The sequence below is a fragment of the Pristiophorus japonicus genome, chromosome 3 (assembly GCF_044704955.1).
Source record: "Pristiophorus japonicus isolate sPriJap1 chromosome 3, sPriJap1.hap1, whole genome shotgun sequence".
Classification (NCBI taxonomy): domain Eukaryota; kingdom Metazoa; phylum Chordata; class Chondrichthyes; family Pristiophoridae; genus Pristiophorus; species Pristiophorus japonicus.
Genome location: NC_091979.1, coordinates 260,274,133 through 260,288,914, shown reverse-complemented (window position 1 = coordinate 260,288,914; position 14,782 = coordinate 260,274,133). Strand labels below are relative to the sequence as shown.

Genomic DNA, 14,782 nt, shown 5'->3' with positions numbered 1-14,782 from the left:
GTCAGTAGGCGATATATTACAATCCCTACGTTGAGGTGGAGGAACTCCCGGCTCCTCACAACCTCCTAATACTGATGAGTCCTTTTAATGTGAGCTGTCTCACGTGTCAGATCAATTCACTACCTTCAGTGCCCACTTTGATGACCAATTGTTAGTCCACTTTATACTTTACCCCTTACAATAATTAATCACTGCAAAATCTGGGCAATTGTGTAGGTTACCTATTTTACAGTGTTTGAGGAGAGAAATTTGGATGAGGACTCGTGCTTGCAGGCTCAAATTTTGCAAAACATAACTTCTCATGGCATTTTTAAACGGCAACTGTTTTGAATGCAAGAGCTGTTTGTATGCATGTTGTGATTAGAAACAATATGCATACAGTCATCTGTTTGCTTACTTTGTAGAACTATTGCATACTAGTTGAAAAAATAATTACACTTTAGTTGAATTATTTTAGATGTTTATTGCAAATTAAAAAAGTTGCCTGGGTATATTTTGTCAACTTGTTAAAATAATTTCTACATTAGCATGTTAGCAGTCTATTGGGACTTTCCTAATGTCCATCTATTCTCTGACAATGATCCCCAATGCCTCAAATCTCATTCCCTGTCTCTTGTAGTACCTTTTTAAAAAAACAAACTTTATTGGAAATTATAAATAAAATATCGCATAGCATAAATAGAAATATATGCAGCAGCTCTAATCCAAAACAAAGAGCAATCATGCTATGACAACTTTGAGTTGTTCTGTGTTATTCTGTGGGCTTGATGCTCTTGGTGCCTCTGTTAATTTTGATCTATGTTTTGCTGAGTGCAAGTTAAAAATGTTTTTGCATTATGAATACAGAGAATGTGAGTAATGACAAGTCATGAAAATTCTCCACATTGTCAACATCTTCCACTTTGATTCAGGGTTGCATGTACTGTATATCTGAAATGTAATATTCAAATACTCAGATTAAGTGACATGTATGACAACAGACATGTTTGAATGTTAAAACTGTGATCTGATGTTTTGCAAAAGATAAAATGTTGGCATAGAATCAGTTTGAATTGATTTTAAGGAAAATGGTCACAATTAACGTTGCATATGTTCTTTTTGCAGCATGTCAATGTAACGGACACAGCACATGCATCAATGGCAGCATTTGTGAACAATGTAAGAACCTCACTGTTGGAAGACAATGTGAAGCTTGCATGCAGGGATACTATGGAGATCCAACTAATGGTGGCAGATGCCAACGTAAGTACTGATGCAAATATAGTGTATTGCTTAATATGATGAAATTACTGGTACAAATTTTAGATGCACTTTTTTAATCTTGGGTTTTTGCCAGACTGAGGTTTTGCCCTGTTTAATATTGCTAGAATTCCTAACTCATTTTTTCATAAGTTCGTGACTTGGTTGTGGTTAATTTAATTATTGCTTGCTGGAAGCATTCTGTGTATATAGGAAATGCGCATTATCTGTCTCGTGTGCTCATGCTACTTCCACGGTGGATGAATCACTCCTGTAGTTTGGCCATGTCCTGAAAAGAAGTGCTGGCCAGCCCTTCAGGAGAAAAGCTATGATTTTCTATGTGAGAGTTGCTTTGTTTCAAGGGTGTGAACATTATATCGTGAAAACCTGTCCGGCATTTTCTGTGCAATCTATTTTTTAATTGACAGTTTTATTTAATTGTGAAAGATGGTTTTGGTCTTCCTTTATCTTCGTTTTAGACTTCGAAGCAAGTGGCATGTGCCAAGGTGTCTTCAGTGAATCTCTGCTTAGGCAGGCAACTAATGAGTTTAGGACTGGTGGAGCTATTTTTGAATGTTTGATTTCGCTTCTCCACTTTGCATGCCAGACATTGCTCCAAAGTAAGAGTATAATGCTACACAGAACTGCTAGAACCATGAGATGTTCTGATACTTTGAAGCAGGAACTGAGAGTTAATTAAGCCATTGCAATCTAGTGAAATCGACTCTGTTTTGATCTTGCTTCTGTTTCATTTTTCTTCTTAATAGATATGATTCAGAGTTTGTAGCCTGAGATATTTGGTAGGGGATTCTATTGTAAGGGGAATAGATCGGCGTTTCTGCGGCTGCAATCGAGACTCCAGGATGGTATGTTGCCTCCCTGGTGCAAGGGTCAAGAATGTCTCGGAGCGGCTGCAGGGCATTCTGGAGGGGGAGGGTCAACAGCCAGTTGTCGTGGTGCATATAGGTAAAAAAACAGGATGAGATCCTACAAGCTGAATTTAGGGAGCTAGGATTTAAATTTAAAAAGTAGGACTTCAAGGGTTGTAATCTCAGGATTGCTACCAGTGCCACATGCTAGTCAGAGTAGAAAGAGCAGGATAGTTAAGATGAATGCGTGGCTTGAGGAATGGTGCAAAAGGGAGGGATTCAAATTCCTGGGATGTTGGAACCGGTTCTGGGGGAGGTGGGACCAGTACAAACTGGACGGTCTGCACCTGGGCAGGAATGGAACCGATGTCCTAGAGGGAGTGTTTGCTAGTGCTATTGGGGAGGATTTAAACTAATCTGGCAGGGGGATGGGAATCTATGCAGGGTGACAGAGGGAAGTAAAATGGAGGCAGAAGCAAAAGGTAGAAAGGAGATCAGGAGGGCAGAGAAATCAAAGGAAAAATCAAGAAGGGCCCCATTACAACATAATTCTAAAAGGACAAAGAGTGTTAAAAAAAAAACAATCCTGAAGGCTCTGTGTCTCAATGCGAGGAGCATTCATAATAACATGGATGAATTAACTGCGCAGACAGCTGTTAATGGATATGATGTAATTGGGGTTACGGAGACATTGCTCCAGGGTGACCAAGTCTGGGAACTCAACATCCAGGGGTATTCAATATTCAGGAAGGATAGACAGAAAGGAAAAGGAGGTGGGGTAGCGTTGCGGTTAAAGAGATTAATCCAATAGTAAGGAAGGACATTAGCTTGGATGATGTGGAATCTGTATGAGTAGAGCTGCGGAACACCAAAGGGCAGAAAACGCTAGTGGGAGTTGTGAACAGACCACCAAAGAGTAGTAGTGAGGTTGGAGATGGGATCAAACAGGAAATTAGGGATGCGTGCAATAAAGGTACAGCAGTTATCATGGGTGACTTTAATCTACAAATAGATTGGGCTAACCAAACTGGTAGCAATACGGTGGAGGAGGATTTCCTGGAGTGTATTAAGGATGGTTTTCTAGACCAATATGTCGAGGAACCAAGTAGAGAGCTGGCCATCCGAGACTGGATGTTGTGTAATGAAAGAGGATTAATTAGCACTCTTGTTGTGTGAGGCCCCTTGGGGAAGAGTGACCATAATATGGTAGAATTCTTCATTAGATGGAGTGTGACACAGTTAATTCAGAGAGTAGCGTCCTGAACTTAAAGATAACTTCAATGGTAAGAGACGTCAATTGGCTAGGATAGACTGGCAAATGATACTTAAAGGGTTGACGGTGGATACGCAATGGCAAAGATCACATGGATGAACTTCAAGAATTGAACATCCCTGTCTGGCGTAAAATTAAAACGGGGAAGGTGGCTGAACCATGGCTGACAAGGGAAATTAGGGATAGTGTTAAATCCAAGGAAGAGGCATATAAATTGTCCAGAAAAAGCAGCAAACCTGAGGACTGGGAGAAATTTAGAATTCAGCAGAGGAGGACAAAAGATTTAATTAGGAGGGGGAAAATAGAGTATGAGAGTAAGCTTGAAGGGAACATAAAAAGTGACTGCAAAAGCTTCTACAGATATGTGGAGAGAAAAAGATTAGTGAAGACAAATTGTAGATCCTTTGCAGTCAGAATCAGGTGAATTTATAATGGGGAACAAAGAAATGGCAGACCAATTGAACAAATACTTTGGTTCTGTCTTCACTAAGGAAGACACAAATAACCTTCCGAAAATACTAGGGGACAGAGGGTCTAGCGAGAAGAGGGAACTGAGGCAAATCCTTATTAGTCAGGAAATGGTGTTCGTGAATTGATGGGATTGAAGGCCGATAAATCCCCAGGGCCTGATAGTCTGCATCGCAGAGTACTTAAGGAAGTGGCCCTAGAAATAGCAGATGCATTGGTGGTCATTTTCCAACATTCCATGGACTCTGGATCAGTTCCTATGGATTGGAGGGTAGCTCATGTAAACCAGCTTTTTAAAAAAGGAGGGAGAGAGAAAACAGGGAATTATGGACTGGTTAGCCTGACATCGGAAGTGGGGAAAATGTTGGAATCAATTCTTAAAGCTGTAATAGCAGCGCATTTGGAAAGCAGTGGCAGGATCGGTCCAAGTTCAGCATGGATTTATGAAAGGGAAATCAGACTTGACAAATTTTGGAAAGTTTTTTGAGGATGTAACTAGTAGAGTGGATAAGGGAGAACCAGTGGATGTGGTGTATTTGGACTTTCAAAAGGCTTTTGACAAGGTCCCACACAAGAGATTAGTGTGCAAAATTAAGGCACATGGGATTGGTTGTAATGTATTGATGTGGATAGAGAACTGGTTGGCACACAGGAAGCGAAGAGTGGGAATAAATGGGTCCTTTTCAGAATGGCAGGCAGTAACTAGTGGGGTACCGCAAGATTCAGTGCTGGGACCCCAGCTATTTACAATATATATTAATGATTTAGATGAAGGAATGGAATGTAATATTTCCAAGTTTGCAGATGACACTAAGCTGGGTGGCAGTATGAGCTGTGAGGAGGATGCTAAGAGGCTGCAGGGTGATTTGGACAGGTTAGGTGAGTGGGCAAATGCAGTATAATTTTGATCAATGTGCGGTTATTCACTTCGGTAGCAAAAACAGGAAGTCAGAATATTATCTGAATGTTGACAGATTCGGAAAAAGGGAGGTGCAACGAGACCTGGGTGTCATGGTACATCAGTCATTGAAAATTGGCATGCAGGTACAGCAGGCGGTGAAGGCGGCAAATGGCATGTTGGCCTTCATAGCGAGAGGATTTGAGTATAGGAGCAGGGAGGTCTTACTGCAGTTGTACAGGGCCTTGGTGAGGCCACACCTTGAATATTGTGTACAGTTTTGGTCTCCTAATCTGAGGAAGGACATTCTTGCTATTGAGGGAGTGCAGCGAAGGTTCACCAGACTGATTCCCGGGATGGCAGGACTGACCTATGAAGAAAGACTGGATCGACTAGGCTGCGAGGTCGGGAGGTGCGTCGCTGAGTCGGGAGTCCGTGAGTCAGAGAGACCTACAAAAGGCGAGCTTGTGCAGCTACAGGGAGAAGGCAAAAAGAAGTAGAAAGAAATAGAAAGGTGACGTCACAGCCAAGGGGGTAAGTGATTGGCTGGTGACTGGTAAGTAGTTTTTCTTTTTTCTCTTCTATATCAGTGAGTAACTCTTAGCACTGTTGTTGCCAATTTAAGTTAATCTAAGGGTTAAGTCATGGCAGGCGAGCTCGGACAAGTGTTATGCTCTTCCTGTACTATGTGGGAAATCAGGGACGCCGGACGACTACGTGTGCGGGAAGTGTATCCGCCCCTAGCTCCTGACGGTCCGCGTTGCGGAATTGGAGCTGAGGGTGGATTTACTCTGGAGCATCCACGATGCTGACAATGACGTGTGTCGCACGTGTAGCGAGTTGGTCTTACCGCAGGTGAAGGGTCCACAGCCAGTTAGGGAATGGAAGACCAGCAGGAAGAGCAGTGCAAGGAAGGTAGTGCAGGGTTCCCCTGCGGTCATCCTCCTGCAAAACAGATACACTGCTTTGAGTACTGTTGAGGGGGATGACTCATCAGGGGAGGGCAGCAGCAGCCAAGTTCATGGCACTGTGGCTGGCTCTGCTGCACAGGAGGGCAGGAAAAAGAGTGGGAGAGTGATAGTGATAGGGGCTTCAATTGGAAGGGAAATAGATAGGCGTTTCTGCGGCCGCAACTGAGACTCCAGGATGGTGTGTTGCCTCCCTGGTGCAAGGGTCAAGGATGTCTCGGAGCGGGTGCAGGACATTCTGAAAAGGGAGGGTGAACAGCCAGTTGTCGTGGTGCACATTGGTACCAACGATATAGGTAAAAAAAGGGATGAGGTCCTACGAGACGAATTTAAGGAGCTAGGAGCTAACTTAAAAAGTAGGACCTCAAAAGTAGTAATCTCAGGATTGCTACCAGTGCTAGTCAGAGTAGGAATCGCAGGATAGCTCAGATGAATACGTGGCTTGAGCAGTGGTGCAGCAGGGAGGGATTCAAATTCCTGGGGCATTGAAACCGGTTCTGGGGGAGATGGGACCAGTACAAACCGGACGGTCTGCACCTAGGCAGGACTGGAACCAATGTCCTAGGGGGAGTGTTTGCTAGTGCTGTTGGGGAGGAGTTAAACTAATATGGCAGGGAGACAGAGGGAAACAAAATGGAGACAAAAGCAAAAGACAGAAAGGAGGTGAGTAAAAATAAAAACAAAAAGGGCCACTGTACAGCAAAATTCTAAAGGGTCAAAGTGTAATAAAAAGGCAAGCATGAAAGCTCGGTGCCTCAATGCAAGGAGTATTCGGAACCCAGGAGAGGGCTCTGAGCTAGTGAGAGTGGGTGAGAGCTCAGATGAACAGGACCCCAAGAAAGAATGCAAAAAGCAGGAGGCAACAGAGCAGAGTAGCACTCGGGTAAGTGTAAACCACAAGGTGATGGGAAGGGACAATATGTATGAATATAAAAGGGGCTGCAGGAGGGGTCAAAACTAAAAATCGTGGTTTAAAAACTAGTATTAAAACACTTTACCTAAACGCACGCAGCATTCAAAATAAAGTAAATGAGTTGACGGCACAAATCATTACAAATGGGTATGATTTGGTGGCCATTACAGAAACGTGGTTGCAGGGTGGCCAAGACTGGGAATTAAACATACAGGGGTATCTGACAATTCGGAAAGATAGATAAGAAGGGAAAGGAGGTGGGGTAGCTCTGTTAATAAAGGATGATATCAGGGCAGTTGTGAGAGACGATATTGGCTCTAATGAACAAAATGTTGAATCATTGTGGGTGGAGATTAGAGATAGTAAGGGGAAAAAGTCACTGGTGGGCGTAGTTTATAGGCCCCCAAATAATAACTTCACGGTGGGGCGCACAATAATCAAGGGAATAATGGAGGCATGTGAAAAAGGAATGGCAGTAATCATGGGGGCTTTTAACCTACATACCGATTGGTCAAATCAAATCGCACGGGGTAGCCTTGAGGAGGAATTCATAGAATGCATAAGGGATTGTTTTTTAGAACAGTATGTTACAGAACCGACAAGGGAGCAAGCTACCTTAGATATGGTCCTGTGTAATGAGACAGGAATAATAAACTATCTCCTCGTAAAAGATCCTCTTGGAATGAGTGATCACAGTATGGTTGAATTTGTAATGCAGATTGAGGGTGAGGCAGTAGTGTCTCAAACGAGCGTACTATGCTTAAACAAAGGAGACTACATTGGGATGAGGGCAGAGTTGGCTAAAGTAGACTGGAAACACAGACAAAATGGTGGCACAATTGAGGAACAGTGGAGGACTTTTAAGGAGCTCTTTCATAGTGCGCAACAAAAATATATTCCAGTGAAAAAGGGCGGTAAGAGAAGGGATAACCAGCCGTGGATAACCAAGGAAATAAAGAAGAGTATCAAATTAAAAACCCATGCATATAAGGTGGCCAAGGTTAGTGGGAAACTAGCAGATTGGGAAAATTTTAAACGACAGCAAAGAATGACTAAGAAAACAATAAAGAAAGGAAAGATAGATTACGAAAGTAAACTTGCGCAAAACATAAAAAAAGATAGTAAAAGCTTTTACAGATATATAAAACGGAAAAGAGTGACTAAAGTAAATGTTGGTCCCTTAGAAGATGAGAAGGGGGATTTAATAATGGGAAATGTGGAAATGGCTGAGACCGTAAACAATTATTTTGCTTCGGTCTTCACTGTGGAAGACACAGAAACCATGCCAAAAATTGCTGGTCACGGGAATGTGGGAAGGGAGGACCTTGAGATAATCACTATCACTAGGGGGGTAATGCTGGACAGGCTAATGGGACTCCAGGTAGACAAGTCCCCTGGTCCTGATGAAATGCATCCTAGGGTATTAAAAGTGATGGTGGAAGTTATAGCAGATGCATTCGTTATAATCTACCAAAATTCTCTGGACTCTGGGGAGGTACCAGTAGATTGGAAAGCAGCTAATGTAACACCTCTGTTTAAAAAAGGGGGCAGACAAAAGGCAGGTAACTATAGGCTGGTTAGTTTAACATCTGTAGTGTGGAAAATGCTTGAAGCTATCATTAAGGAAGAAATAGTGGGACATCTAGATAGGAATAGTGCAATCAAGCAGACGCAACATGGATTCATGAAGGGGAAATCGTGTTTAACTAATTTACTGGAATTCTTTGAGGATATAACGAGCATGGTGGATAGAGGTGTACCGATGGATGTGGTGTATTGAGATTTCCAAAAGGCATTTGATAAGGTGCCATACAAAAGTTTACTGCAGAAGATAAAGGTACGCGGAGTCAGAGGAAGTGTATTAGCATGGATCGAGAATTGGCTGGCTAACAGAAAGCAGAGAGTCAGGATAAATGGGTCCTTTTCGGGTTGGAAATCGGTGGTTAGTGGTGTGCCACAGGGATTGGTGCTGGGACCACAACTGTTTACAATATACATAGATGACCTGGAAGAGGGGACAGAGTGTAGTGTAGCAAACTTTTCAGATGACACAAAGATTAATGGGAAAGCGGGTTGTGTCGAGGACACAGAGAGGCTGCCAAGAGATTTAGATAGGTTAAGCGAATGGGCTAAGGTTTGGCAGATGGAATACAATGTCGGAAAATGTGAGGTCATCCACCTTGGGGAAAAAAAACAGTAAAAGGGAATATTATTTGAATGGGGAGAAATTACAATATGCTGCAGTGCAGAGGGACCTGGGTGTCCTTGTGCATGAAACTCTTCCAAAAGTTAGTTTGCAGGTGCAGCAGGTAATCAGGAAGGCGAATGGAATGTTGGCCTTCATTGCGAGAGGGATGGAGTACAAAAGCAGGGAGGTCCTGCTGCAACTGTATAGGGTATTGGTGAAGCTGCACCTGGAGTACTGCGTGTAGTTTTGGTCACCTTTCTTAAGGAAGGATATACTAGCTTTGGAGGGGGTACAAAGATGATTCACTAGGCTGATTCCGGAGATGAGGGGGGTTACCTTATGATGATAGATTAAGTAGACTGGGTCTTTACTCGTTGGAGTTCAGAAGGATGAGGGGTGATCTTATAGAAACATTTAAAATAATGAAAGGGATAGACAAGATAGAGGCAGAGAGGTTGTTTCCACTGGTCGGGGAGACTAGAACTAGGGGGCACAGCCTCAAAATACGGGGGAGCCAATTTAAAACCGAGTTGAGAAGGAATTTCTTCTCCCAGAGGGTTGTGAATCTGTGGAATTCTTTGCCCAAGGAAGCAGTTGAGGCTAGCTCATTGAATGTATTCAAATCACAGATAGATAGATTTTTAGCCAATAAGGGAATTAAGGGTTACGGGGAGCGGGCGGGGAAGTGGAGCTGAGTCCACGGCCAGATTAGCCATGATCTTGTTGAATGGCAGAGCAGGCTCGAGGGGCTAGATGGCCTAATCCTGTTCCAAATTCTTATGTTCTTATATTCACTGGAATTTAGAAGAATGAGAGGGGATCTCGTAGAAACATATAAAATTCTGATGGGATTGGACAGGTTAGATGCAGGAAGAATGTTCCCGATGTTGGGGAAGTCCAGAACCAGGGGTCACAGTCTAAGGGTAAGGGGTAAGCCATTTAGGACCGAGATGAGGAGAAACCTCTTCACTCAGAAAATTGTGAACCTGTGGAATTCTCTACCTCAGAAAGTTGTTGAGGCCAGTTCGTTATATATATTCAAAAGAGATAGATGTGGTCCTTACAGCTAAAGGGATCAAGCGATATGGAGATAAAGCGGGAATGTGGTACTGAAGTTGCATGATCAGCCACGATCATATTGAATGGTGGTGCAGGCTCAAAGGGGTCAAGTTTCGGCCTGAGTTGCTCCTGTTTTTTTGGAGCAACTGGTTTAGAATGGAGTATCTTAGAAATTTGAATTCTCTCCATTTAGTTTGCTGCAGTTCTAGTCAGTTAGAACAGTTTCACTTTGGAACAGAATCTTTTTTTCAAATGGGGGCATGTCCAGCCACTTACGCCTGTTTTCAAAGTTTAGGCAGTGAAAACTTACTCCAAACTAACTTAGAATGGAGTAAGTGAAGATTTTTGTACGTTCGAAAAAACCTTGTCTACACTAGAAAATCAAGCGTAGGTTACAAATTAGGTGTAGGGAATGGCGGCGGGGGGGGTTTAAAGGGAAGTTTACAAACATTAAGCATTTCAGTTTTACAAATAAAGAGCCATCATCAATAATAAATGATAAATACATCAATAAATCAACCAATAAATCAATCAAAAAAAATAATAAATTTTAAAAATCAATAAATAAAACATTTTCTACTTACCGACTGCGGCATCGGGAGCCCTCCAACATCGTGCTGGGACAGCCCCCCCCCCAGTGTGTCTCTGTCAGTGTCTATATCTCTCTGTCTGTGTGTGTGTCTCTCCCTCTCTGTCTGTCAGTTTATGTGTTTCTGACAGCAAGGGGAGGGGGAGAAGGGGTGTGGGAGGGGGAGGGGGAGAAGGGGTGTGGGAGGGGGAGCGGGAGAAGGGGTAGGGGAGGGGGAGAAGGGGTGGGGAGAAGGGGTGGGTGTGGGGTGGGGAGAAGGGGTGGGTGTGGGGTGGGGAGAAGGGGTGGGTGTGGGAGGGGGAGAAGGGGTGGGTGTGGGAGGGGGAGAAGGGGTGGGCGTGGGAGGGGGAGAAGGGGTGTGGGAGGGGGAGGGCGAGAAGGGGTGTGGGAGGGGGAGGGCGAGAAGGGGTGTGGGAGGGGGAGGGCGAGAAGGGGTGTGGGAGGGGGAGGGCGAGAAGGGGTGTGGGGGGGGAGGGGGAGAAGGGGTGGGGGTGTAGAAGGGGTGGGGGAGAAGGGTGGGGGAGGAGGAGGGGGAGAAGGGGTGGGGGAGGGGGAGAAGGGCAGGGGGAGGAGGAGAAGGTGTGGGAGGGCGAGAAGGGGTGTGGGTGAGGGAGAAGGGGAGGCGGAGAAGGGGTGTGGGAGGGGGAGAAGGGGAGAAGGTGTGGGGGAGGGGGCGAAGAGGTGTGGGTGGGGGAGGGGGAGAAGGGGTGTGGGTGGGGGAGGGGGAGAAGGGTTGTGGGTGGGGGAGGGCGAGAAGGGGTGTGGGAGAGGGAGGGGTAGAAGGGGTGTGGGGGAGGAGGATAAGGGGTGTGGGGGAGGGGGAGAAGGGGTGTGGGGGAGGGGGAGAAGGGTTGGGTGCGAAGGGGTGTGGGTGTGGGAGGGGGAGAATGGGTGTGGGTGGGGGAGGGGGAGAAGGGGTGTGGGTGGGGGAGGGGGAGAAGGGGTGTGGGTGGGGGAGGGGGAGAAGGGGTGTGGGTGGGGGAGGGGGAGAAGGGGTGTGGGTGGGGGAGGGGGAGAAGGGGTGTGGGTGGGGGAGGGGGAGAAGGGGTGTGGGTGGGGGAGGGGGAGAAGGGGTGTGGGTGGGGGAGGGGGAGAAGGGGTGTGGGTGGGGGAGGGGGAGAAGGGGTGTGGGGGGAGGGGAGAAGGGGTGTGGGTGTGGGAGGGGGAGAAGGGGTGTGGGAGGGGGAGAAGGGGTGTGGGAGGGGGAGAAGGGGTGTGGGTGGGGGAGGGGGAGAAGGGGTGTGGGAGGGGGGGAGGGGGAGAAGCGGTGTGGGAGGGGGAGAAGGGGGAGGGGGAGGTGGGTGGTGGGGGGGGAGAAGGGAGGGGGTTGGGAGTGGGTTGTGGGGTGGGGAAGGAGATGGGAGGGAGGAGGGTGGGGGGGGAAGGAGGGAGGGAGGGAAGGGGAAGGGGGAAGAAGAGAGGAGGGAGGGAAGAGGGGAGCAGGTGGAGAAGGGGGAAGAGTCGGGGGAGGGGGAAGAGTCGAGGAGGGGGGTGAGGGAGAGGGGGGAAGAGTCGAGGAGGGGGGTGAGGGAGAGGGGGGAGGAGCGGGGGGCGGAGGGGGAAGGGGAAGAGTCGTTGGGGGGGGAGGGGAGGGAGAGTCGCGTAGGTCTGGGGGCGGGGGCGCGGAGGTCGGGTCGGAGGTGGGGGGGGGGTGGCGGTTGTCAGGGAGCAGAGTTCGAGTCACCGGGGGGGGAGAGCGGGGGTCGGGTCCCATCGGGTGGGAGGAGCCTTATCCACGCAGCCCCAGTGAGGCCATTCAGCCAGGGCTAGGGACTGCGTGCTTCGGGCCCCTCCCAAAGTTTTGGGCGCCTGGAGCTACTGCACTGTTTTCAGCGCAGGGACCTGGCTCCGCCCCCCACAGCTCGTGCTGCGCCGCGCCCAGCTCTAGAGGGCCTGCAGGGAGCTGGAGAATAGGTAAGTTTTTTTTTAGGCGCACTTTGTGGCGCGAGAAACGGGCATCCAGGTCCGGGCTGCGCTGTTTTAGGCGCGGCCCGAAACTTGGACCCATCGAGCTGAATAGCCTACTCCTGCACCTATTTTCTATGTTTCCATCTATCAGAATACATGACTGTCAGTTGAAGAGATCAGGAGGTTACACTGATAATCCATACTCTTGCAGAATGATGCTACTTCCAGTGCATACCTAATCAGTAGAAAGGCAACTATCCTAGACTTTGTGCATAATGTCAGATTTTGGTACAGAGAGACAATGGGCTTGCGTGTGGAACTGGTTCTTTGTGTTGCGCACAAGAAAACGTTTCTGGAGTGTGCCGGAATTGTACTGATGTTGACTAAAATAGCCATGTGATGTTCCTGGGACTAAGAAAGGGAAGATACTTTTTTTTTTCTATTGTAAATGTGCTCAAATGTTTCACAAGATTTGCATATTTATAATTTTAATAAACTGCATTATCTACATTATTTGCACAAGTTAAAGCTAAAGATGAAATTGCCTTTAGTAATGTGCAGTGGCCTTTAAAGTATTTCAAGATCTACAGATTCAGTTTTGATTTAGCTGAGTTACATTATAAAATCAACTTTGAGTCAGATTGGAAAACATTCCTGAATGCTCGCATTCAATACACTGGAGCTGTGTAAATCTTCAATTTTTAGATATTTAACAAAGTTGCTTAGTCTTTATTAATTCGTAATTAAATCAGGTTAGCAATGCAACTACTGTATTGTCTTAATACAGAGTTCAAAATTTAATTTGAGTAATGAGTTTCGAAGTTGGAAGCCTGTTTTTTTTGTGAATATTGTCACTAAAAGAATGACTTGAATTTATAATACGACCACCAAACATCTCAAAGCATTTTATCGCCAATCAAGTACTTTTGGAGTGTAGTCACTATTGTAATTTGGAAAAGTGGCAGCCAAATTGCGCACAGTAAACTCCCACAAACAGCAAAGTGTTGATGACCAGATAATCTGTTTTGTTATATTGATTGAGGCATAAATATTGGCCAGCACACCGGGGATAACTCCCCTACTTCTTCGAAATAGTGTCATGGGATCTTTTACGTTCACCTGAGAGAACAGTCGGGGCTCTGTTCAATATCTCATCCGAAAGACAGAGAGAATTTATTTCTTATGCAGAAATTAAATAGATTTATGGTATCAGAGTAATTTACCTAAAATGTCCCATAAGGTTTTAAAACAAAATTGCTTGAGTGGATTGTTCTCATAAGAGATTATTGATGATTTTCGAAGTACAACTGAGGAAAGCAAACAGACCAGTTGTGTGAATTGCTAAACTCTTGAGGGTTATGAAATTTGTTGAGTAGATTTTTCTGTTGCTGCCTATGTCAGGAATTTTGGTTTTGCATGGATAGAAATGTGTGAAACTGAATCATCTCTGTCATAACACAGAATATGTCATAGTTTCAAATAACATGAATTTTAAAAATTGGCTCAAATTCACTTCAATGCATGAAGTGTTACATTAAAATTTACTACTCATTTTGGTGTCTCTGTCATTTCGAATATCCTGCATCTGAATCTGCAATTTCAAGAAAAACAATATGTAGAACTTAAGTGCAGCTTGCTATTAATGTACTCTTGTTGAACAATCTGAACGTCTCAGTGTCTGGATATTACTTATCAGGTTTGTGGTTCAAATGGTGTTTAAACAATACAAAACTGCTTTCAGTTTTGTCTTTGCACTAAATATCTGAGACACTTTGGGAACACAACAGTTATTAAATGCACTGTACAACTGCATTTGAATTATATTTTGGAAGGTAAGATTTATATTATCTACTATTGACAGTTGGCCACTGAATTGTGTTTTATGATGCCTTAGATAATTTCAAATAGTTCTCCTATTTCCTGAAGATGTCAGATGGTTTTAGTGCTGTCAATAATAAAATGCTGGTGCTTTGATTTAATAAAGCAGTTTTATTCTTCTGGGATGCATTTAGTTTCACAACCAAGTAGGCATTCTATTTAAAAAAAAATGTTTAGGAAGTGGAGGGCAAGTAGCTGTGGCCTGATAAATTCTGAATAGAGTCATGTCTTTTTCAGGTTGCCAATGATTTCTTATAAACCAGAATCAGATTGATTGGTTTACTTTGATTATTTAATATGTATTTAATACTGTAACATGCATTCAGGTATCTGTTGATGAAAAGCTTTGTTCACACCAAATGAAACACACTGTTTTGTTTTAAACATAGTTTTATTTAAAATATACATCTGTAATCCATGAACTCCAGTTCTCAAAATTGGTCTCCATAACTCTTTTGTTGCAGCTGAAACATAATTTCTGGGGATTGAGGAAACTGCTATTTTTAAGATTTTAAAAATAAATACAGTGATG

General features: G+C 44.8%; 1 protein-coding gene across 2 annotated transcripts in view; it reads left to right on the top strand.

Annotated features, from left to right (window-relative positions):
- The window catches only part of atrnl1b (attractin-like 1b), a 1,062,984-nt gene that overhangs the window by 293,562 nt on the left and 754,640 nt on the right, over positions 1–14,782 (top strand). For both annotated transcript variants that reach the window (XM_070876576.1, XM_070876575.1), the window contains exon 19: positions 1,105–1,242. In XM_070876576.1, the coding sequence (XP_070732677.1) occupies positions 1,105–1,242 (138 nt within the window). The remainder of the gene's footprint in view (positions 1–1,104; positions 1,243–14,782) is intronic.